This window comes from Eptesicus fuscus, chromosome 20 (assembly GCF_027574615.1).
Source record: "Eptesicus fuscus isolate TK198812 chromosome 20, DD_ASM_mEF_20220401, whole genome shotgun sequence".
Taxonomy (NCBI): Eukaryota; Metazoa; Chordata; class Mammalia; order Chiroptera; family Vespertilionidae; genus Eptesicus; species Eptesicus fuscus.
In genome coordinates, this window is record NC_072492.1 from 37,516,582 (window position 1) to 37,542,311 (window position 25,730).

General features: G+C 50.0%; 1 protein-coding gene across 1 annotated transcript; it reads right to left on the reverse strand.

Moving 5' to 3' along the window:
- Window positions 1–17,514: 17,514 nt before the first annotated feature.
- C1QL1 (complement C1q like 1) lies at window positions 17,515–24,517 on the reverse strand. The gene is made up of 2 exons (XM_008149247.3): window positions 23,921–24,517; window positions 17,515–18,059 (listed from the first exon to the last, which is right to left on the reverse strand). The coding sequence occupies exons 1-2, from the start codon at window positions 24,515–24,517 to the stop codon at window positions 17,880–17,882; spliced, it is 777 nt and encodes a 258-aa protein (XP_008147469.1). The 3' UTR covers window positions 17,515–17,879.
- Window positions 24,518–25,730: the final 1,213 nt, after the last annotated feature.

The window sequence follows — 25,730 nt, forward strand, 5'->3', positions numbered from 1 at the left end:
CAATTATTAGTAAATATCTCTTTCCCACTTGAGACACCATGTTTGTCATATCCAAATGACTGTTTTTTTCAGAGGCCTATTGCTGGGCTTTCTGTCACGTTCCACTAATCTGTCTGTTCTTGTGCTAACACCACACCGTTTCCATCCCATTCTTTTACAGTATGCTTTTCATCTAGTAAGGCAAGACCACCCTCCCCCTCCACTAGTCTTTCTTTTTCATGATTTTCTTGGCTATAGTCAGACATTTATTGTTCTATTTGACTATAAGAAAATGTTATCAATTCCATCCCCAACCCAGAACACATCCCATTCCTCCCCCCACAACAACAAAAAAAACACCTTATTGGAATTAAAACTGGAATGGTACTACATTTACATATTTATTTTATATTAAACCTTTTCATGCAAAAACATGGCTCTTGCCTTTCTATTTGTTCAGATATTTTTTATGTCCCTCAATAAGATTTTATCGTTTTCTTTCTCTTCAGATAGCTCTGTAATTGCCCTTTTAATGTAATTCCCGAGAACTTTATGGACTTAATTACTCTTATGAATGGAACAGCTTCCCCCATCTCTATTTCCAGGTGGCAATTGCTAGTATGGAGAAACACGATTGATTTTTATACATCTGCCTTATAACCACCATCCTCAAACTCTCTTATTAGTTCCACTTGTGTGTGTTTTTTTAAATTAGGGTTTATTGGGTTTTTCAGAGTATGCAATTATATATCAGAAAAGAAAATAATTTTTTAACCTTTTTTCTCTATATTTATACCAAATATTTTATTTCCTGTCTATTGCAATCCCTAGAACTTCCACAACAATGTTGAATAATAATGATGACAATGAGCATCTCTGTCTTGTTTTTTATTTTCAGGGAAATGGCTTTAGTGTTTCACTACTTAGAAATTATTTTTGGATATATAGTCATTATCATAGTAGTAATTTTTTCTATTCTTATTTTACTTAGAGTGGTTATTAGAAAGGTCTAAAATTTTACCCAATGCTCTTTCAGCATTTCCTAATATGTCTCTTCTCCTTTATTTTGTTGAAGTAGTAAATTACTTGATAGTATTCCTGGTATCAAACCAACCATGCATTCTTAGAAAAAACCCTACCCTGACCATGCTGAAGCTTTAAATTTTTAAATCGTCTATTGTGTCAAATTTTCTTTTATGATTTTGTCATATTTAAGAAGACATTCCTTCCCCAAGGTAATAAATACTTCTATTATATTTCTATCTAATACATTTTATTTTTAAAATTTAGGTATTTATGAAGTTGGATTTATGAGAGAGAGAGAGAGAGGGAGAGAGGGAGAGAGAGGAAAAGAGAGAGAGAGAGAGAGGAAGAGAGAGAGAGAGAGAGAGGAAGAGAGAGAGAGAGAGAGAGAGAGAGAGACATCGACCTGCCACTCCACTAATTTATACATTCATTGGTTGATTCTTGTATGTGCCCTGACCAGAAATTGAACTCGCAACCTTGGTGTATCAGGACAATTCTCTAACCAACTGAGCTACCCTGCCAGGGCTAAATAGTTCATTCTTTCTCTACCAATTTCAAGTGCCACATTTAACATAACTAAATTCTCCTATGAACATGAATTTGTTTGTGGACTCTCCATCCTGTTCTGCTGATGCATCTATTCCTTTCCCAGTAACTCACTGTTGTAATTATTGTGGTTCTATAATATCTCACCTCATTGTTCTTTTTCTTGGCTATTCTTAAGCATCTTGTCTGCCATATAATTTTAGAATCAGCTTATAGAATTCTATGAAAAATCCTGCTAAGACTTTAATTGGAGTACTTTGAATTTATAGGTTAATATGAAGAGAATTGGCATCTTCATAATATTAAGTCTTCTCATCTAGGAACATAGTATCTCTTTTCATTATTCACAACTTTATAATCCTCAGTAAAATTTTATAGTTTTCTTCATTTGAGTTTTGTGTATTTCTTGACAGGCTTATTACCAGTTATTGTATAGTCTTTATTATATTGTGAATAGGCTCTTTTAAAAATTGCATTTTCTAATTCGTTTTGCCAGAATATAGGAAAGAAACCAATTTCAGTATGCAGATCTTGTATCTGGCCACATTACTGAACTCCCTTATTAGTTCTAATAGACTGTCATTGATTCTCTTAGGTTTTTCAATTAAATGATGGTATAGTTTGCAAATAATGACAGTGATTTTCTATTTTTAGCTCTTCTATATTTAGTTCCCCACCCTTCACTGTCCATTAGGAATGGGTGTTAAATTTTATCAGATGCTTTTTTGGCACTAGCTGAGATAATCACAGTGTTTCTCCTTCAATTTGTTAATGTAGAGGGTGACATGAACAGATTTCCTAATGTTGACCTGGCAATAATTCCAAACACTTATTTGCTTATTCCCTCTCGTATTCCCCTCAGACCTCTCTCCTTGGTTTTCTCATTTCTCCTTCAAGCCAGCCTACCAAGGGTAGGGATGGGATTTTTGCATTGCAGGAGTCACAGATATCCTGGAAAAGTTCAACCCAACTCTAGGAATATGTTAACAGGAATAAGGGGCTGTTCCTGGGGAAGATGAACAGATGAGTGCTTTTCCAGGTTCCGCTGACAGGATCAAGGTCATTCAGGAAAGGAAACTGGAATTTCTACCTAATACTACAGCAAAGAACTCATGTTTTTTTTGTTTGTTTGTTTGTTTTTTTGTGGGAGGGTGTGGGGGGGGGGAGAATGAGGCAGAATTGAGCTGATTTGAAACTCCTGTCGCCCTCCAAACTTCTTAATTTCTCCCTATACAAAACAAGATATCAGCTAATAATAACATATATATATATATATTTTATTTTTTTTTCATATACATATATGAAGGGAGGAGATAGAAACATCAATGATGAGAATCATTGATCGGCTGCCTTCTGCACAGCCCCTACTGGGGATTGAGCCTGCAACCCCGGCATGTGCCCTGACCAGGAATTGAACTGTGACCTCCTGGGTTTATGGGTCATCGCTCAACCACTGATCCACACCGGCCTGGCCAATAATAATCTTTTTGCATGTGTATAATTTTTTTCTTGTTCCAGCAATTGGACTGCAACTGCCTACTCACTAGATGAGGGGCTGTTTAAGCAATTTACGAGTAGAATCTCTTTTCATCTCCATATCAATCCCACAAACAGATACTATTTTTTTTTTTTGCTCCCCGCTCCTCCCCCCCCCCCACACACTATTCTTATACTCATTTTTCAATGAGCAAATTGAGACTGAGGGGGTTAAGCAACTTGCCCAAGATCCCAATCTAGTAATGAAGCCTTGTTCCAACCCAGGCAGTCTTGACTGCAGAGTCTGCATACAGCCTTACAATGAATGCTATTATATATTATGCTTCCCTGGTCACATTGTGGTAATAGTCCCTTATGTTTTGTAATAATTACAATCTCTTTTATGTAACTAGCATAATGTATTATGCAAACACTTCCAGCTATATGGACTGCACCTAATTTTCAACACTCAGAGAGAATTCCTGTCTCCCATCCTCGCATCTCCATCCCCATAATCACCCTTCACCCAGGGAGGAGAAGGCAGAGGGTGCTCGGCCCCACGGTCTGGGTCTGCACTGGCTGCCTTAATGGCAGTCCCAGCTCCCCACAGGGAGGGTTTCAGCTGAGGAGGAGCGACAGAGCAGCCGAACATTCTAAGCAGGAAATTAAAAAGGGCACTGGCAGCGGAGAGCGTGTAACCTTTACAGTTCTCCCCTCTCCGCTTCCTGAGGGCCAGTGAGGCAGGCTGTTTGCCTAATGAGATGTTTTCCTTCTTTCTGAAACAGCGCTAGGGGCACGGGCTGGGGCTGGGGGTGACACTGGGCATGGCTGCAGCTAGGACACGGGGGTCCTGGTCCTGTGCTCTGCACCTGACTGTTGGGAGGTCTTTCCACCAGCCACATCACATCCTGCTCCCCCGCTTTGAGAGCCAGAGAGAACAGCTACCGATCTGCTCCCGCCCCAGGGGGATGGGGAGATTAATGAGAGAACGTTTGTCAAGTTTGCTTTGATCCTCAGTTGGAAAGAGCATTTCAGCCCAAAGTACGAGGGAGATGATTCTTTAATAAGATCTTCAGGGTTCTGAGCCAGCCGCAGTCACGTCCTGTTTCTAACCCAGGGCAGCTCATTAAAACCCAGAGGCTAGTTCACTGCCGAGCTGGGAATGGGAAGCCAGGATTCAGTTGTTTTCAGGATAGCTTCCTCTGCCCGCTCAAAGGGACGAGCAGAACAAGACCAAACTCCTCAGAAGCCCCTTGAGGACTGGAGGGGATCCGCCTGCAGACATGGAGAGCTGGGAAGGCAGGCGGTGCCTAGCCCTTGGATATTCTATTTTTATAGCGATTGCTGTGGTCCCCTTCATTGCTCCTTCACAACTCGCACACACTTGTGTTTCTTGTCCTTAAGCTCCAAAAGAGCAGAACCCTCTTCTGATACGATCTGTGCACCCCAGATGCCTAGGCACCAGACCCAGCATGCAGTGAAGGCTGTAGAATACCTATCCTGTGGGTGAATACAGGCCAGAGAAGGGCACAATCTGAATCCAAAAGTCTAAAAGTAATTACTATTACAGCTAACATTTATTGAGTGCTTACTGTGTATCAGGCCCTATGCTAAATGCCTTACAAAGGGTGTCATTTAACTGTCACAACACTCGCATTCTGTAGTTACATCCCAACTCCACAAAGAAAACATAGGCTCAGTAAGGAATTTGTCACATGGATGAAAAATAGCAAGGTCAGAACTTGACCTTGTTCAGACTGTCAGCAGAGGCAATCAATACTCTGTACCAGACCATTCTGCCCTGTAGCTGTGCTTTTGTGGCTTCTGCCTCCCCTCACCCTGGTACCTACAGGGCAACGTCCAAAGACCACTGGTTCTTTCTATGGCCGGTTGTGAAGAGAAGAGCTGTGTTCTTGTGTGTGTGTGTTTAATAAGCAATCATAAGGCGTAACTGATGACAATTTTGCTTGTTCCTAATTTTACTTTTATTTATTTCTCTTGTCTTATAGTTATGGCTAGGATCTCTGCTACACTATTGAATAGAGGCAACAAGAGTGAACAATCTTGTCTCTTTGCTGATTTTATAAGGAATGCTCCTATTATTCCACTTGTTGTTGGTTTAAGAAAATTTACCTCTATTTCTAGTTTACCAAATTAAAAAAGAAAATCATGAATGGGTGTTGAGTTTTATTGAATTCTATTTCTGTGCCTAATAGAATATGTTTTCTCCTTTAATCTATAGTTATGTAAATTGTATTAATAGATTTTCTAATGTTAAACCATTCTCATATTCCTGGGATAAACCCAATTTGGTCATAATGTATTTTTAATACACATTGCTGGCTTCTGATTGTTAATATTTAAGACTTTTTTACAACTACATTTATAAAAGAGATTGGCTTATCATTTTCTTTGTCTTATTTTTAGTATCACAACATAGACTGGAAATGTTTTCTTGGTTTTTATTTTGGGGGGGTAGTTTGTATAAGATTAGAATAATTTCTTCTAATTGCTTGTAAATTTCTGGTTGAGTTTGGTAGGCTGCTTTTTTGTTTGTTTTTGTTTTCTGTTAATTCTAACCCAAGGATTTTTTTTTTTCCATTGATTTTTAGAGAGTGTGGGAGGGGGAGAAGGGGAGAGAGAAAGAAGAGAGAGAAACATAGATGTGAGAGAGACACATCATTTGGTTGCCTCCCACACGTACCCCGACTGGGGCAGGGAATTGAACCTACAACCCAAATATGTGCCCTTGACCAGAATCAAACCCAAGACCCTCCAGTGCACAGGCCAATGCTCTAACCACTGAGCAAAACAGGCCAGGGTGATAGGGTTTGTTGTTGATTTCCGAGAGGAAGAGAGAGGGAAAAGAGATAGAAACATCAATTATTAGAGAGAGTCATTGATCAGCTGCCTCTTGCACACCCCATACTGGGGATCGAGCCCACAACCCAGGTATGTACCCTGACCGGGAATCGAACTGTGATCTTCTGGTTCATAGGTCAACGCTCAACCACTGAGCCACATGGGCCGGCTGTTGTCTTTGATGGGTGTGTTAGTACATTTTAAACTAATTTAATTTCCTCAATGGCCCCAAGTTTGTTCAACATTTTCAGAGCTTCTTAAATCAATTTTGGTAAGTTGTTTTTTTTCCTAGAAAACCATCCAAAAGCATTGTTAAAAAGGGTATTCCATTAAACTTGTTCTCTCTCTTTTAATTTCTCAGTAACTGAAGTTATGTCTTTATTTTCATGCTTAAGAACATTTTCCTTTGATTCTTTATTGCTAGAGGTTTGGCTTTTTTTATTAGTCTTTTTAAAATTGCAGATTTTGGCTAAGTTAAACCTCTATTATGTAATAAAATTCTACTTCATTAATTTCTGCTCTTAACTCCTTTTTATTTCCTACACATTTATTATATTCTTCTATCTTATTAAAGTTGTGTATTTGCCTCACTAACTTTCAGCTTTTAAGAAAAGTTGAAATGTAAACACTTAAGACTATAAATTACCTTAGAGACATTGCTTTAACTGCATCCCACACGTTTTGTAAATAGTATTTTCCCTGTTCCATACTAATTATCTTTTAATTATGATTATGATATCCCATTTAACTGAGTTAAGTGGGTTTTTAAAAAAGATCTAAAATATGGGTTTAATTTCTCTTTCTTTTGTCTTTTTAACTCCGTGGTCGGCAAACTGCGGCTCGCGAGCCACATGCGGCTCTTTGGCCCCTTGAGTGTGGCTCTTCCACAAAATACCACGGCCTGGGCGAGTCTATTTTGAAGAAGTGGCGTTAGAAGAAGTTTAAGTTTAAAAAATTTGGCTCTCAAAAGAAATTTCAATCGTTGTACTGTTGATTAATGAGTTTGCCGACCACTGTTTTAACTAATTGCCTGTGGAAAGAGAATATGATTTGAACTCTGATAATTGTTTAGACTTGTTTTGTGGCCAGATAGAGGCCATTTTTATGAACACCTTTAAATATGCCACTTGTATACTCTTTTTGAAAAAGGTATAAATGGAGCTGGGTTGGATAATATAAAGACCAACAAACTGAGGTACCTTCATTCAATAATGAAACAGGTAGAAAAGGACTGGATACATTGGTAGTTGAAACATGGGGTGTGGTGAGGCAGAGAAAGTAGAATTGGGACAAGATTGGAGAAAACAGTGTGACACGGAGGAGAAGCTCATTCATAAAAATGTTGTAGACTTTCTCCTCTGAGCTAGGCTCAACTTCTCTGTTTCCCAATCTGTAACATGTACATAATATTAGTATCTATCCAACAGAGTTGCTATGAGAATTAACTAAGTTCATTCAACCATGCTAAAAAAGTGCTAAAAAACGTTAGCCATTCTTATCAGGATTAACACGACAAACAGCATTTTCCCGCGATGCCAAAAGTACTGTCTTCAGTAAAAGCCCCTGTTTCCGTGGCAGAGACCAGGCTTTATCTTTTCCAAGTTACTTTACTGCCTTAAAGAGTCAACGCTAAGGGAAGGCATCCTAGGAGCAGTAGCAGAAAGCATGGTCTTCTACCATACAGATGTTCTTTCATCCATTCCTTCATTCAAACTTGACCTCTATAACTAAGTAACTCATTATCTAAGTTACGGCCGCGGGCAAAGCTCTGCAATCAGTTCTCCCGCAAGGACGTGTGCAGAGGGTGTTAGCTACTCCACACCGATGCGCAGGGGGTCCCAGGTCTCCAGATCTAGTGTCCAGGAAGACCCAATTCTTTCTCGCACCCGAGCAGGAGGACCTTTCACAGAGCGGATGCACAGAGGGCCGGGCCCCGTGCAGATGTGCGGACACATCGAGGTCCCGCACAAACTGAGCAGAGGAGTCGCGATCTCCTGCGCAGATGTGGAAGGAAGCGCCATGCTCCCTGCACCGACCCTGCCCAGAGTTCCCTGGAGACCACACAGACCCTGCTAGGTCTCCACGCTGCACCTTAGTATCTCGCTCTAAAGAGGGCGGCGGGCTGGGGCTGCCGCCGTCGGCCTCTGGGGCTGAGCGTCCCAGACCTGGGCGCAGGGGGCCGCGGGAGCGCTTACCCTTCGTCGGTTCCCTGCCGCTGGTGTTGCCGCTCGCTACCGGGTCCCTCCGCCGCAAACCGGAGGCCGGGGCCACCGGACAAAGCGCCCCACACTCTCCCCTTCCCCCCAAGGAAACCACCGCCCGCGCCGCGCTTTCAAACCAGCCGGGTCGGTTCATCCGCGCTTCCCATTGGTCAACGCCCGGGTCGCTGATTGGCTGTTTCCTAAGTAACAAAGGACCGGCGCTGCCAGCAGTGCGCTTGCGCACTTCCCGTAACTGCGGGCTGGCTGGTTCGAGGCAGGCTCCGAGGCTGCACGGATTACACCGACCGGCAGTCGTCGGCACGGAACTGAGATCCGGGGCTGGGGGGAAATGGGGGGCACGGCCCGTCTCTGTCGTCCCTGGGACTGGATTCATCACCAGTTGCAGCAACGAGACATCAAACCCGTTTTCAAACCTGTTTTTTCCTGTGGGCATCCGCTTATCCGAGCCGCTGTCCAGGGTTTCTTCCCGCCCCTCGACCATCCCAAGAATGAATTTCGAGAGCAGCCTTGATGAGGAAAAGCCGGCGGAGGCAGAGAATGACGATTCCACCCGCTTGGCTCTGACCGTGTTAGGAGTGTCACGGACTGATTGTTGAATGAGGGTTGACCCCTTAGGGCATCGGTGGGTAGCCCCGTGTCCATCCTCCACAGCCACTTGCTGCTTGGATTCTGGTGGGCCAACCTCGCTGATACCCATCACCTGAGGTTGTGGGGGTCAGAGAGAGTTTTGCCTGATTCCAGTCACTAGTGGCTGAGAGTCAGTTTACTAGCCTATAAAATGGGGCAAATATTGTGCCGTTCCTACTGACCTAGAAGACCATGGATGAGACAACCCCCCTGCCTATGTAAAGAGAGAGCTTTCTATGACTCTGATTAGGGTGAAATGGGTGATGGCTGCCAGCAGCCAGCTGCTCACCACTTTCATTAAATTGATCTGAGGCACGCAAGAAAACAAGAGGCAAAATTCCCTCAGTGGACCTGCCATCAAGACATAGAGTCACAGCCCAGCCGGTTTGGCTCAGTGGATAGAGCATCAGCCTGTGCACTGAAGGGGCCCGGGTTGGATTCCCATCAAGGGCGTGTGCCTCGGTTGCAGGCTTGATCCCTGGCCCTGACGCACGTGGGAGACAACCAATCAATGTGTGTGTCTCACATCCATGTTTCTCTCTTTGTCTCTCCCTCTCCCACTCTCTCTAAAAATTAATGGAAAAATATTCCTGGATGAGGATTAACAAATAAATAAATAAAATAGTAGAGTCACAGACCTGGCCACAAAACTCCGATCGTCCAGATATGTCAAGATTATGAGTTCCAGCATAGCTCAGATTGTCCAGATACGCCAAGATTGTGAATTCCATCCCCAGTCTCTCCCCCACTTCCTCTCTTTCTCTAAAATCAATAAAAAATTTTTGAAGAGATACTAGAATCACTATTTACTAGTATACTTGGTTGATTTGGCCCAAACTCTTCATTAACCTACCTAGACCTCAATTGCCCTCTCTGTATAATGGGATAGCACTGTAGGTTTGGTGAGAATAAAATGAGAAAACTATGCAAAGGTTATTGTAAAGCTACAAGAAGACTAAGGTGTTCTTGCCATCTCTACTACCCAAGAGAAATGAAACTGTTAAAGAATGGCTTCCAGAGGTTTGGGACTGTGGTGGAGGGCTTGTGGGATTGGGGTTGGGGTCTTTAGGAGCCTCCTGGTCCAGTTCTGGTTTGAACAATTAGCTGGGAAAGGTGAGGTGCGTCAGGGTGAGGCAAGGAGCCGAGACTGATTCTGCTCTCAGAAGGACGTGACATGCAAGTTGAGGTCTGAAGGAGGCGTGGAGCTTGTCTGGCAAAGGGAGCTGTTCCTTGGCTCTCAGAAGTCAAGGGAAAAGAATTTTTCAGGTGAGTCACCCGAGCCCATGATGCTGAGAGGCCTTGGTAGGGCCTGGCCAAGCCTACTTTAGTAGACACAAATGGAAAAACCTTGGGCGCTACACCACAGATGCTGATCAGAGGAGACTGATCTGGCACTGGCCCCAAAAGAATTTCAAGACCTAAAACCCAGACGTGAGGACCAGGTGCAGAATTTTTGCCTTTTATGGTGACCAAAGAGTTTCTGGGCTGACATGAGTGGGGGTGTGAAAAGCAACAGGCTCTCTGCTCTTGTGAGCTGTGTGGATATAATCACTGTAACAGGCAAGACCACTAACCCTCCGTGCTCAAAGGAGACAGAGAGGAGGCACATCCTTTACCCACACCCTTATCACTGCACACACTGTGCACCTAGGTATGGCATTAGCTGGTTCAGATATAGACGAATTTTAAAAGGTCCTTGAACCAAATCCAAGACATCATTCTTGCCATCCTTAAACGTGAGCCAGCCTTTAAGATCTGGCCTAGCACAGAAGCCAAGCTCTATGAAGACGAAAAAGTGTTCACTCAGTTTGCAACAAGGAGGTCACAGGTGTCCTTGGCAGAAGCAGTTTCAGAGGAGTGGCCGTAGCCAGATCACAGCAGGAAGTGAGAAAATAGTAACAACTCTTTTAAGTCATCTGGCTGTCAAAGGGAGCAGAGAAAGGAGGTAGTAGCTGGAAGGGGATGTGAGGTTAAGGGAGGATTTTTTTGTTAATTCTCACCTGAGGATATTTTTTCCATTGATTTTTTTAGGGAGAGTGGAAGGGAGGGGGAGAGACAGAGAGAAACATCGATGTGAGAGAGGCACATCGATTGGTTGCACCTCGACCAGGGCCAGGGATCGAGCTTGCAACTGAGGTATGTGCTCTTGACTGGAATCGAAACTGGGACCCTTCAATCTGCAGTCCAATGCTCTATCCATGGAGCAAAACCATCTAGGGCTCAAGGGAGGATTTTTAGGGATAGGAGAGATTTAAATGCTGATGGGAAGGAGCTGACACGGAGCAAGCAGTTGATGATGAATAGAGAGGTGTGACTAACAATTAAATGAAGTCCCCCAAGAAGATGAGAGATAAGAGTGGTCAACAATCTCACTTTGCCCAGCTGGGTTTACCAGAATGTGGGACTTTCCGTTTAAAAACCTGGACAGTCCTGAGCAAACAAGGATAGATTGGTCATACTGGTGAGAGAGCGTGGACGAAGAGCACAGTGGCAGGCTGGACCCTGGAAGGGGGCACAGCTCCTCCATGGAGGCAAAAAGAAGGAGGAGAGGAGGGGCATAGATGCAGGGAAGTTTGTGGATTTTATGGTGGAAGCTGATGGAGTCTCCTTGGTGCTTCTGACCTCTCTGAGAGGTAGGAGATGTGATCACCCATTGGACAGTTAACTTCACACTCCGTCTGCTGCCTTTGTTGCTGGGCTGAAACATAATAGGTACTCAATAAAATTGGCAGAAGGAATCAATAAATGAGTGAGACTGGGGGTAGGTGTTGCAGGTCGGGTACTCCTAGGAGCAGACTCTGAGAGAGAGATCAGTGTGCAGGAAGTTTATTGGAGAGTACTCTTAGAATTAAGACTTGTGGAGGAGAAGGAAAGGAAGCAGGATTAGGCATGGCAGGGAGCTGGGAGCTCTGAAGCTGGGAAGATTCCTCCGCGTTGTCCCGAGTTTAAACCCACACGTTGGTTAGTCATTGGAAACAAGCTGCCTGAGAAAGAGGTAGGACGTTGAGCAAGGCAGCTCACATCAGCAGAGACAATCCCTGGATGGGGCCGGTAGCCAAGAGCCATCTGCTGGCGGCACTGCCAGCAGCTGGGAGAATAGATCCTCAGTCCTGGAAGAGACCTGGGCAGTGCATCACAGCATCCATCACGGGCGGTGGAAGTTTATGGAGAGGGAGAGAGGTTTGCGGTAGCTGCTGTTATGGTGGTAGAGTGGTTAGTGTGGCAGGCACGTGTTAGGTACTGAGTAAGCTACTGTCCTACTTAGAGGAAGCTCTCAGTATGGCCTCGGAGACAGGTAGGGAGGTGACTGCTGGGGGAGTCCAGGAAGGCTTCTTGGAAGAGCAGACAAGGGACCCGGGCTTGTATGTGAGCAGGTGTTCTGCAGGCTAGGGCCTAGCAGAACCATCCCTGGCTCTGGGCAGGTAGGGAGAGGTTTGTAACTCTCCTGGCCTAGGCAGTGGTCCTAGTCCAGACTGGGGCTCTTCACTCAAGGAACAAAGGGGCCTGTGCCATGGGGCCTGGGAAGAAACCCTTGAATTTGCTCTTCACCATCTGGGAAAGGTCAGGCGCCCTACCCCTGCCCCAGCTGTCCAGGCAGCAGGCATTGTAGGAAGGGGTGTGTCTGGCGATCTAGGGGAGGCAAGACTGCTCAGGCTGGGAAGTAGTGAGATTCACCCCTTCCCCTACTCTAGGGAATGGCCAGTCAAGAGGGCTGTTCCCAGAAAGAGTAAGCCATGTGATCTTGGGTAAATTAATTCACCTCTCTGTATCTCAGTTTTCTCATCCAAAACATGGGTGTGACAATAGTAACTACCTTGTGGGATCATTGTGAGGCTTAAGTGGAGTAGTACACAGTACAAACGCTCCTGTTATAACTTAGCTGTTGATACAGAGATGAGCGTACATGTGTTTCCTCCAGCTCCATATTCCCCAAGCCCTTGGACAAGAGAAGAGAAAACCCTCAGCTGCCAGGGTTCTACCACCCACCACGTCCCCAACGGGATCGTTTCAGCGACAACATGGGGGGAGGGGTTTGAGGGGGCTCCTGTTTTGGATGGATGTATGCTTGTTGTCAAACCTTTCCAAACATTATGGAAGTAAAACGTATAAGCCGCCACTTAGTCCAACTCCCTGAGAAATAACCCCTCTTAACAGTTTGGGAAGTCTCCCCTGCCCCTCTAATAGAAGGTCCTGGATGTATCTGTGTGATGATCCTTGTGAGTGTCTTGAAGCTGTGGGTGGTTTCTCATCCATCTCTGAATCCTCCATGCCAAGCTGGAGCCTGGTGTGTTGGATGTGTTCAGTAACATGGAAATGAAATAGAACAAGTGAAATAGGAACTGATGGGTAGGCCAGGGCCTCAGGGGTATCCCTGTGCTCTCACTCCAAATTGGAGGCCACAGAGCAGAAGGGTGAGGGAATCCACATTGGAGACCGGACTTGGGGCACTCTATTCTCAATACTTAGCTCCACATCCTGGGTACCCCAAACCAACCCCTCCCCTAGTGCCCCACATTCACTTTGGAGTTACCGGGATAGAACAACCCGATGTCTTCATCTTCTTTGATGATTATTATCACCATCCCAGGCATTGAAGTGCAGCCAAAGAATTTTAAGTCATGGGACTCAGGAGACTTGGGTTGTAATAATAAAAATGCATTTGCATTTTGCTTCATAACTCACAAGCAGGTCCTCACCCGTACATCACAACAGCCTGCACATAAATATGTTTTTATTATCTAGCCCCATTTTATAGGTGGAGAAACTGAGGCTCAGAGAAGTGAAGTGTCTTTCTCTGAAACACTGAGCATGGCCAGGACCCGAGTCCAGTGCTCCTGTCTCTACTTGCTGCATGTCTAGTGGGTCCTGCTGTCTCTGGTTCTAGCTACCCTGAACCGACAGGAGCAAATTTGACTTCCTCTCTGGGTCTCAGTTTCTCCAGCTGTGCAATGGGGGCTACCCATTCTATGGCTCTCGTTCTCAATTTTGGTGGATGGGGCAAACAGGTAGCATGTGGACAGTAGGGGGCGGGTAGCCCTCTGGCCCTTTTTCCTCCAGCCCCCAGCTGCACCTCTCTGTAGCCCTGCCGCCCCTCCCAGTTCCAAGCATGTGTAGACTTCTCACTTCCACTTTATTATCACCTCATTTGTAGGACTTGAAGATTTGTTACCTGAAAGGGAGTGAAGAGCTCACACTTCCAGTTCCGCTTTTCAAATATACCTTCATTGCTTGTGAAAATAACCTTATTAGCAGCATCTAACCTGCTATGGCTTATGGGGGCACCCAGATAAATGAATGCAGAAGGAGCCAGGGCAGGAAACAGCACTGCCAGCTGGGGGAGTGCAGCCTCTGGACCCCTCTGATTTTCCCTCAGCCCTTGGCGATCCTGGAGCTGTTGTCAGTCAGGGTCAGTAGGACGTGGGCGAGGCCCAGAGTAGTCCTGAGCAATTGGCCGCCTTCTCTGGGTCCTTGCCTTCTGCCTCCTCTTCTGATGCTCAGAACTCCTCCTAGAAACAGCTCCCGTGCCTCCGCAGCTCCCCTGCCTCCTGGACGCTTGTCCGAGATTGATTCTCTGGGCAGCTCCCCCTCTGAGCAGTAAATGAAATATTGGTTACCAGGAGTGAGGCGGGAGGCAATTAACCCCTAGACCTCACCATGGTAGATGTGTTTGTAGCAAGCTGAAGAGGGGAGAGCTGAGCGCACCTGCCTCGCTTTCCTGCAAAGTCATCCAATTAGGGCAGTCCCCATCGGTGGGCTCCCACACCCCTCTGGTCTCCAGGACCCCAGAAACCAGGGCAGCACCAGCCCCTAGGGCTGGCAACTGCCTGAGCACAGGATGGCCTGGCACTCTTTGTGTGAGTGAGCTCCAGGGGCACCCCCATCCTCACATACCCCTGGAAGAGACATTATCCATTAATTAATCACACATCTTCCTAAAATGGAGGCAATCTGGGGAGGTTTCTTCCTTCCTTCCTTCCTCCATTCTGCCTGGCCAACGTCCTTTCTGCCATCCAGGTAGCCCTGTGCTCTAGAATGTTCCTGTGCCAGCAAAGCCCCCGGCTGAGGAGCAGGGGAGACACAGGCCCTGCTTTCAGGGAACTTCCTGTCTGAGAGGGAGACACAGCTCCTGCACTCAGAGAGCCCCCAGTTGGACTAGGACACAGGCGCTGTCCTTTGAGGACCCTGCAGTCCCAGAGTCTGGTCTCAGAAAGCCCTAGTTTAATAGAAAAAGTACTATGTCTACCCCCAGAGCCACTGAGACAGGAACCACAGTCTCAGCTTCCAGGAAGGCCCCACACCCCTAGTTTCAGTGGAGCTATTCACCTTGCCCTCAACTCACTCGAAACACTGTCCTCGAAGATTCCCAGTCTGATGGAGGAGACACAGGTCTTGCCTTCAGGAAGCTTCCCATTCTGATGGTGGAAACACAGTCCTTGGCCTTGGGCATCCCAAGTCTGCGGAGAAAAACCAGACTTTGCCCTTGGAGAGCCCCTGTCTGATGGGGAAGACATCTCCCCAACAGGTTCCTTTGCAGCTGGGATGCTGCCCGAGTGACAAGTAGCTGACGGCTGGCACTGCTGGACACTCCTGGTGCCCCACAAAGAAAGAGACAGTCCTTGGTTTCAGTCCAGGCCCAGCTGATCACAAACTTGCTGCATGACCATGGGCAAGTCACGAATTTTCTTCAGACGATGATTTCCTCATCTGCAAACTGGAGACTTCAAGCTCATCTCTCAAAATGACATGAGGATCGTCCAGTCACCAGAAAGGAAAGAAAGCTAGCCAGCCAGCCAGACACTCCCTGCAGAAACGATTACCATGCTTTTTATTGTAGCAGAGGTCCTAGAGTCTACCCTAGACCAGTCCCTCTGGTCTCTGGGGAGGAGTGGGGTGCCCCCAGGTGTGGTGGCTGGGTAATTATGGGCCAATGTGGCCATTAAAAAAACCACAGGGGGCTGTGGACAGAATTGGGGGCCGGGTGGGGAGGAGTGCTGTCTCATCTAATCAGTCTTCCCAAGGAAACTCTCATTCCAGCCAGATCTGCCAGGGGTTTTATTGGGTTTGTGGGACCTGCAGATTTCAATCTCCAGACCCCACAGGGAAGGAACAAGTATTAAGCTAATTTTATTAAATGGCCACAGCTGGGAAGCAAGGGCGTGAAGGGAGGATAAAGAAAGCCATTCAAGTCTGCCAGCTATGACAAGGGTCTATACATGGGACCTGACTGGAAGGGAGCCCACCCCCTCCTTCCTGTCTCTCCAGCTGAGCCAGCGGGATGGGGGGTGGGAGAGGCCAGATGGGACCTTCCCCTCAATGTGGAGCCTTGGGATTCTCCAGAGAGCTTACCCCATGGCTGCTGCCCAGGGCAAATGCTTGTAAACACACCAAGCTTCTGCAGGGCAGGGCCAGCGGGAATGGAAGGGCTGAACATGATGGGGAGGGAGGCTGAGCTGCCTCAATGTCATCCTTCCTCAGTTTTGCTTTGGAGATCCCAGACCTTTGTGAAATATGGGGTAGCAGGTAGGAGCAAGGTCTTTGGTTCAGATACTGACATTTGCTTCTTCCTAGCTCTGAGAACTTAGCACATTATTTAGCCTCTCTGAGCCTTATTTTCCTCATCATTTCAGAAAAAATAACAATATCCATTAAAGGGCATGAGAGCATTTCCTGATCATCCACTACCCCCCCACCACCACACACACCCATAAGATATTCATACAGGCCCTGACCGGTTTGGCTCAGTGGATAGAGCGTCGGCCTGCGGACTGAAGGGTCCCGGGTTCAATTCCGGTCGAGGGCATGTACCTTGGTTGCGGGCATACCCCCATTGGGGGGTGTGCAGAAGGCAGCTGATCAATGTTTCTCTCTCATTGATGTTTCTAACTCTCTATCCCTCCCCCTTCCTCTCCGTAAAAAATCAATAAAATATATTTTTTAAGATATTCATACAGTTCCTATTGGTGTCTGATACAGAGTGGGTGCTCTCTAAATATTAGCTATTATTATTTAGGAACGCCCTAACTGTGTGACTGCTGTGGGCCATTACAGGAAGTGAAGGAGTAGTGACAGGGTGAGGAGACTTGGTGTGCTGTCTCCAAGGAGCAGGGCTTCTTAGATTCAAGCGCGACCGCAGAACTTGGGGACTATCACAATAAGCAAGCTGTTTGACCTCGCTGGAAGAATTACATCTACTCACCCAGCCTTCCAGGGCTCCCGGGAGACCTGAGGGACATACCTGGAAGCATTTCTGCAAACTTCAAAGTGATGTATAAATAATAAAAACTATGTTTCCTCAGTCAAGTGAGGGAGGTCACCTACATTTCATAGATGAGAAAACTGAGGCCCAGAGGTGAAGTGCTCGGGCCAAGGTCAACCACCTTTTAGTGTGAAGGCGGTCACTAACCCAGAACCGAGTCAGAGAGGAGTGACTTGCCCAGGATCACCTGTGGAAGCACTGGGTGAGAACCTAGGTTTCCCGGTTTAAACCCTGCTGTGCCTTTGGAATGCTGGTGCCACTGTCAAGGGTGAAAAAATGGGACTTATCCACCGTGGAGGAGGATGCTATAACCCAGTGGCTTCCCATTGCGGCTGCTCAGGCCCATTGTGGTGGGCACTGGCCCCTTGGCCCACCTCCTCGGACTCTGGCACCTGTCTTCCCTCAGATCCAGGAGCCGCTTCCAGCAGACCCCTTCCCAGTCTGGAGGAGGACACGGTCATAATCTCCTCCTGCCACTCCTCCCCAGGGCACAGACGGAAATCCAACGGGGTGGGAGTGTTTTTATTATAGCTTTGGTCAGATGGGGAGCGACTGGGGGTAGGGCTTTAAAGGGTGCTGGGAAGCTATCCAGTCCCCATCCCACCCCTTCCCCAGGTGGCACCACCCTCGGAGCCAGAGCCGAGCAGGAGGGCAGCGCATCTGAACTCAGGAAGCGACTCTGCGGGACCAGACCGGTCCCCAGGCTGGGGCGGGCTGGCGGGAAGCGTGGGCAATCAACAGTCCTATTGTACAAATATACAGAGCGGGCTGCAGCCAGGACGGGGCGCACAGCCGGGTTGGGCAGCAAAGAGGTGGGCGGGGGACGGGTCATCCATCGCCCAGCAGGACAAGGAGCCCGGCGGGTAATCAGGGACGCGGGGAGCTTAATCAGAGTAGATGATGAAGCCGGAGAACGTGCTGTATTTGTTGCTGTTGCCGCCATGCGCTTTGCCCCCGTCGAGTTTGATGAAGACCTCATCGCCCGCGTCCAGGTGCAGGATCACGCTGTTGCTGGCGTAGTCATAGTTCTGGTCTGCGTCCTGGGCAATGGCACTGGCCCGCACCTGAGGGGGGTGGGAGGGTAGGGGTGTGTGCCCGAGGGGAGGAGGGAGAGAAGTGGGGTCAAGGATGGGGGGAACTGTCAGAGGTAAAGCGGCCACATCAGAGGGTCTGGAGGCCCTAAAAGCTCCACTTCCAGCCCCATTAGGGCTCTGAGCCTGCTTCTCTCCCATCATCCCTACCCCCCTTTCCAATCATAACGTGTGTTTTAGGTGATTACGGAGGACCCCGGGATTTCCAGGGTTTAATCTGGGTCTGAACTGGGAGTCAAGGTAGAGTCTGCTTCCTTCGCTTCCCTAGGGCTTACTATGTGGCCTGCTGAGAACCTCAACCATGCCTCCAGGACCGCCCAACCTGGAACTCCCTCTTGCAGAGAGGAATTCTCTGGACCCCCAAAGATAGAGGGCCCTTCTCTCTCATGATTCCTTCCTCCCTGCTTTAATTGTAATAAAGATTGCCTTATTTTTCAGCCACATCCACCTGTTCTCACGTCAGAGGATGCACACCTTGGCCCCATACAAGCAACCACCCTAGTACCAGGACCCGCTATTCGGACTCCTTGTCTGAAGTTCATTCTGGAGTCTGTCACACCGGAGCAGTAGGATGGAAGGTCTGGTAATTATTTCCCCTCCCAAGGCTCAGATCGGGCCTGCACACCTGCCTCCAAGGAGCTGTAGCTAGACCTGTGATTATTACCCCACTCAAAAAGGACTTCCTTTTTATTATTATTTTTTAATCCTCACCTGAGGATATGTACCCGGGATATATTTTTTATTGATTTTAGAGAGAGGCAAGGAAAGGGAGAGAGAGAGAGAAAAAAAAATCAATGTGAGAGAAACATCGATTGGTTGCCTCCCAAATCCACACCCTGGGTCAGTGCCCTGGCCAGGAATGGAACCCATGACCCTTTGGTGCACAAGACAATGCTCCAAGCAACTGAGCCACACCAGCCAGGGCTCAAAGAGGATTTCGGACTCCGTCTTGCCCCATGGTGGGAGAAAGGAAGTAGGTGGAAAGAAGGGGATCCTTACATCACTCTGTGCTCCTCAGTCTGATCTGATCTACTTGCTGGTTCTTGTTTTGATGGAGGAGGGGCGGAATGGTAGGACAATGAGGCAAGGGAGCACCAGCATTTGGGTTTGAAGCCTGCCACCATCGCTTTTGCAGGCTCTGACTGTCATCATAAGACACTGAGGGTGGGGGGTGGTGGAAAAATTCCCTCCAGACATACCTTTTCCACAGCTGAGGCCACAGCAAGGCCTGAACCACAGGACCTGGGGCCTCTCCAGGACGTCCGGGGTGACCAATGGGAAGAGAAGAACTATCTCCAAGGTTCTGGCTTGTACTGGGGGGAGGCTGCACTGAGAGGGTTCACTCAGCCAGGCTCCTCAACAGCCCCACTCCATCCTGCCCCTTTCCTGAAAGCAGCTCCCCCGTGGGCTGACAGTCCAGGCTGGACCAACCCAAATTAGGGGAGGAGCCCATCCTTCTGGGTGGGAGGCAGGACTTGGAGTCAGCTGTGCTAAAGCTGCTGACTCAGCAGCAGTGCTGCAACAGGAGGACCCATCATATTTGCACGCAGACTGCCCTTTAAAGCCCAGATCCTTCCAGCCATCTTCTCCCCGCTCAACCTCTTCTTCTCCAACCTGGGAAGGAATAGTTTGGGGATCTTGCTGGAAAAACTCACGGTCCACCTAAAGGTGGGGGCAAATCAAATAAGGGGGAGACCTTGTTTGTCAAAAAGCTCAGTTTCTCTGTTTAGAAAATAGATGACAAGATCCTGCCTCACCACTGCCACCTTCATAAAAAAGCCTGATGATGGTAAAAAAAAATATTTTTTTAATCTTGTTGGGGCTTTGAGCTACTAGGGAAGAGCTCAAAGCAAGCAGCCAACTTCCGTATTGTTCCCTGGGCCCTAATCCTGGTAGTATTTATTATTATGCATGCATTTCATTATCTTTGCTAATAAATTACTACTAATAACAATTATTTTTATTACCCGGATTAATTTAGCCTTAACTCATTAAAACAGTGTGCTTGTTAATAGCAAAATCCATTAGAATACAGTCATCTGTCATCAGGAATCTCCTGATGATGTGTCAGGCATCAGAACTGTTATGCTTATATTTATTATTTATTCATCACCATGATTGTTGCTGTGATTATCCTAATTATCCATGGACGCAGGGAGAATTTATGCCCTTCCATGCCTAGATGGTGAGGGATCCCAGAACGGAACCCAGGGGTCCTGAATCTCTGCCCAAGAACGAAACAGTGGAGGCATATAGCTCCTCCTGGGGGCCAAGGGAAAGTTTGGGGAATTGAGGTTGCCATGGAAGCAGAAAAGCAAGTCTGTGACTTGTCAGGAGGGGGCGCTATATAATCACCTCTTCAAGGGCTGCCAGGAAGGGAAACTGAGGCAGTGGTTTGACCAGGGGCCTGGAAAGGGCAGGGGGAGAACCCAGGAAATATGTCCTTGTCCCCAGGTCAATGCTGGGAGGTGTGCCTCCCATTGATAGTTAGCCTTGCCTGCAGGAGACACACATTGATTGGGTCCCTCCTGTGCCAGCCACTGTGCTCTGTGCTGTCTGAAAGGCATTAGAAGCCATAGAGGATAGCTAGGGGCCCCTCTCCCACCATCAGCCGAGAGGTTGAGCTCCAGTTAGGTCTTCATACCACAGCCCTCAATCTATATACCCTACCACCTCTCACCTCAGGCTCTAATCCAAGCCCCTGCTCATTTGTAATACTCACCTTCCCCAGCCTGTCCCCACACAGCCTCATCTCCCCCATCCCAATTTATCAACTTCATGTTCTCCTTGACTCCTATGAACTGAGGATCTTAGAGGCAGCTGCAAAGAGCTCACCTCCCCCAGGGTACCAGCTCCAACCTAGAGCCTCTTTCTCAGGCTCCTCAGGTCCCCGTGTCCTAATGACCAGGGCATGGTGCCACCAGGCTATGAAGTGGTGACTCAAAGCTACCCCCGGGGAGAGGGGCCAGTGGGGCTTAGACAAGGACAGATAGGCAGCTTCAGCACCAGGCAGGAAAGTGGTGACTTCCCTCCTCTCCATCTTGCCCAGGGAAGGGCCAAGGCCTAGATGCAGCTCTGCCTTCCTGAAGAAATTTTGAAAATCTCTGTGTAGAGAGAAAGCCAGAAAGAAAAGAATGGAGCCTGTGGTTGCCCCTGGTCTTAAAGGCACGGGAGGTGCAAGCTCCCCTCTTTTGTTCCCTTCCATTGACCAGCCCCATCATATTTTCCTCGGCTCACTTGAATATCCTCTTCCATCTCTGAGTCATTCCCTACACTTGATGTTTTTATTTTCTCTCTAGCCATGTCCCTTCACCTTGGGGACCCAGGTTCACCATCCTCTCCTCCAACCAGGTTGGTCTGAACTGGGTCTCAGGTTCCACTGAACCACTCCCACCAGCCAAGACATTTTGGGACAGGAGCTCCCAGCCCTCCTCTACCACAGTAACCGCTGGGGTGTGTTACTGTGTGGTTACTGCTGTCTTCCCTGCACAGACCATGAGGTCTTGGAGGGCAAGCAGATTGAACCCCTGGAACCAAGCCTCAAACCTGGCTCCTAGTAGGGGCTCAAAACTCATACTCTGTGGGATAATTAGTGAGATTAAATGAGTCTCTTGGATAATCTGGAAGGAGAGTTCACCAAGAATGTACCCCACTATTTGTCTTGTTTTGGGAGGTGGGTTAGTAAATGGTCTGAGTAATTGTTAAAATGCTGGGTCTTTGAAATTCCTAGTTAAAGCCACCTCCTTTCTTCTAGTAGTTTATGGTCCCACCTCCTTGTCAGGCTCTGCCAATCCCCTGTCCCGGCTGGAGGTGAAAGAAGAGACTTTTGAGTCCGTTTCACCTCCCAATTAGTTTCCTTTTTCTTGTTTTGCTTTTTTTGTTAATCCTCACCCAAGGGTATTTTTTCCATTGATTTTTAGAGAGAGGAAGAGATAGAGAGAAACATCGATGTGAGAGAGACACATCGATTGGTTGCCTCTGCATGCACCCCAACCAGGGGCCGGGGAATCTGCAACCGAGGTACATGCCCTTGAATCAAACCCAGGACCCTTTAGTCCGAGGGCTGACATTCTATCCACCGAGTCAAACTTGCTAGGGCTCGCCTCCCAGTTATTGAAGCAAGTACCCCTGGCCCCAGCACACACCGTCTTTGGGGCCTCCTCTTGCCCCATCTCAGGGCTGTGCTGCCACCTCCTGAGGTGGTGCAGGGTCTAGGGCCCACCTGTGGTCCCGTGACCACTTCCCTCTCCGGACAAGTTGGGCCCCAACCCCTCTGAAACCTTAGCTTGGTGCCAGCCCAAACTTTCTTTGGGAGAGGAAGACATTCCATTGACGAAGGTGACATTGCTGCATCCCTTATTGGTGATTAATAAGGGGAATCGTGGAGCTGTCTGCAGAATGAGCCCTCACAAGATACCGGGGCCTCCCTTTTGGTTAGGAACCAAGGACAAAGAGGAGAGACACAGGGAGCCTGACAGACACAAGCGGGAGGGAGACTCCCAAAGCATAGAGAAGGGGTGTGGAGTTAAACCCAGGAGAGGGAGGCCAGAAACCCCGGGAGAGACAGATAGGACTGGTAGACACGACAGAAACAGGCACAAGAGACAGAGAGATAGAAGAAAGAGGCAGGGAGAGGCGGAAACCAGAAAGAGAAGCAGGCAGTGAGGATAGAAGTGTGTGTGGGGTGGGGGGGGGGGGGTGGGGGGAGGAACTACTTACAAGCACCTGGTCTGTCAGCTTTCTGCTGACTCCCACCCCCCAGCCAGGGTCTTCCTCAGGACAGTGCTGTAGTGGGAGGGGTTCCAACAGTCTTGGGTCCCAGTTGAAGGAGCGTCCTTCCCAACTCCCACTAGCCTAGCTTTAGTTCTGGCCTGAGCAGGTCCCCTTCCCCCACAAAAATGCTTGGCCTGACCAGCCCCAGAGACCCCAGGCCACTGCAGTCTGGAAGCACTGGGAAGAGAGGGGCTATCAAAAGGGGAGGGACATGAGCAAAACTGTTGCCCTGGGGCAGCAGTCCCAAGAAGAGCACCATGCACGGCAGGTCCAAGACTCTGCATGCTTGATGCCTGCCAGCTCCGATCTTTGGGATGGGGACTGGGAACGAAGAGACCCCCCCCCGCCCCCCCCCCCCCACACACACACACACACTCCAGGAATCAGGAGTTGCAGCTGGGAGACCAAGAGGAGGGCGAGTTTCCACCTCTTTGCCCCGCCTCCCCCCTCTTCCCCTCCTCCCCCCACTTTCTTGCCCCGGTAACTCTTCCACAGTGCCCAGGGGCCGCACAGTCCCGCGTTTTGCAAAGGGTGTCAGATCGGCCCTGCGGGCCCTTCCCAAGGGCCGGGGATTTATTGCAGTTAGGGCTTTGCGCGCCCGGCTCCCTTTGCCTTAGTGCCCGAAACCTCTACAGCTCGCCTTCTCGGGGAGTGCGCACAGCTGTGCACCTGGGAGCCCGCAGGCGCCAGGGCTGCCTTCTCCCATCCCGCCCTCCACTCATCACCCGCTGGTGTCAGCCAGACTCCCAGCTCTCAGGTGCCGCTTCCCAAGGGCCAGTCCTCGCGCCCGGGAGCCCTGCGCTCCCACTCGTTCCATTTATCGCCCCCATTTCCATGCCGCAGGTGCCCAGCAGCGTCTGCCGGGGGAATCGGCGCCCAGGGATTGAGGAGTTAGAGGGACCAGCCGGGGGCGACCGTCCTCCGCAGGCGATATCGCGCCCTAAAGCCGGGCCTCTGTAGGGTTCTCACCTGCGCCCAGCGACTCCGGCCCGATACCCACAGGCCCCAGGCTCCTAGCGTTCCCTGCCCCAAGGCCAGCCCCGGCTCCCCGCCAGGCCCACCTGGCCGTTCTTGCAGAGGTCAGCCCACATACTGGTGCCGTCGCCGCCGCGCATGAGGACGTGGTAGGTGAAAAAGTAGGTGCCGGGGATGTTGCACGTAAACTTGCCGCTGGTCGCATCGTAGTTGTTGCCTAGGTTGGTGACCACGTCGTCGAACTTGAGCACCTCGTAACCCTCGTGAGGGTTCTTGAGGCCGGCGTAGAAGGCCACGCGCGGCACCGTGGTGTAGGTGGCGGTGCTGATGGCGCCGCTGCCCCCCGCGCCCGGCAGCCCGGGAGGGCCGGTCTTGCCCGGCTCACCCTTCTCCCCGGGCGGCCCTACGGGGCCCGGAGGACCCGGGTCTCCGGGAGGCCCGGGCGGTCCAGGCTTGCCGGTGCGGCCCGGCTTCCCCTGGGGGCCCTGCACCAGCGTGGAGGGCGGGGGCGCGCCGCTCTGTTCGCTCAGGGCGTCTCCGCCGTCGGGCCGCGCGCGGGCGCCGGGGCCCCGCCCGGGGTAGGGGTCGCACACCATGCGGCAGGTTCCGAGCATCTCATAGTGGCCGTCAGGGCCGCCCGAGCTCACCAGCACGGGGATGAGCACCACCAGCACCAGCAGCATCACCACGCCCGCGGCGGCCGCCAGCAGCGTCTTCCGGCCGGCGCGGAGCCTGGGGAGCGCCGGGCCACCCGGCCGCGCCGTCGGGGCAATGGTGCCGGCGGGCGGGGGGCGCGGGCGGGGCGCCCGCGCTCAAGGGCGGTCCGGCGGGGCTGCGGGCATGGGGCCGGACCCGGACCCGGACCCGGGGCACCGCGCTGCGCTGGAGGCGCCGCAGAGCCTAGCCGCCGGGTCCTGCCTCGCGCCTGCCTCCCGCTGAGCGGCCGAACTGAGCGCGGCGGCCGCAGCCTCCAGCCTCGCTCCTCCCGCCTCCCCGCGCCGGGGCCACCGCCCCCTCCGCCCCGCCCCGCTCCACCCCCTTCGCATACTCAGCGCCAGCGGTGGGTGGGGCTTAAGGCGGGACCGGCGCCTAATTGGGCCGCGGGCGGGCGGGCTCCGCCCACCGTGAGGGGCGGGGCAGAGGGGCGGTGCCGCGGGGGAGGAATGGAGCCTGGAGAGGAAGGGAGAGTCTGGGGGAGCCAGATGAGGAGGGGGTGAGGGGGTGAGAAGAGGCTCCCACAGGGAAGGGGAGAGTAGGGACCAAAGGGCGAATGGAAGAAAGGGCCACTGGGAGAGTTAGAGAGAGCCGAGCGAGGGGGACTGAGAGAGGAGAGGCCTCGAGGGTCGGTTTCGGGGAAAATCGAGAGGGACCAAAAGAGGCGAGGCGAGAGGGGCCACGGACTGCAGGGGGCAGAGGCAAGGGGGGGGGGGTACCGGGTCTGTAGGGGCAAAGAAATAAATTGAGGGGAGGACGGAGCGGGGAACAGAAGGGACAAGAAAGAGAGTTATGTCGGGGGAGAAGATGAGGATGGGGAGGGGGCCATCCGGCACTCAGGATCCCAACACCACCCATCCGGGAGATCTGGGAGATCCTGGGGAAGTTGGGTGCCTGTCAGGGTACCCAGCGGGATCCTGAGTGCTGCCAGCAGCCGCCCCTCCTCTTTCCTGGCCCCTGGCTGGTCCCGGACCCGCCCTCACCTGGGAGGGGCAAACTCCTTCACCCACTCCTCCCCTCCTCTGACCCTTCCTCCCTGGCCTCCAGGCCAGACCAGGCTGCTTTATCCTGGGGGAGAGGGGCGCCTTTCTCTTCCTCTGAGCATTTTCCTTATCTTTTTAGACAGGAAGGACTGGGGGCCCTACATTCCTTCTCCATTCTGACCAGTACAAATATGTCCCT

Coding starts and splice junctions, on each gene's coding strand:
- C1QL1 (XM_008149247.3), bottom strand. CDS start 24,517: ATGCTGCTGGTGCTGGTGGTGCTCATCCCCGTGCTGGTGAGCTCGGGC. Junction 18,060..23,920: donor ACCTCTGCAAGAACGGCCAG/GTGGGCCTGGCG, acceptor CACCCCCCTCAG/GTGCGGGCCAGTGCCATTGC.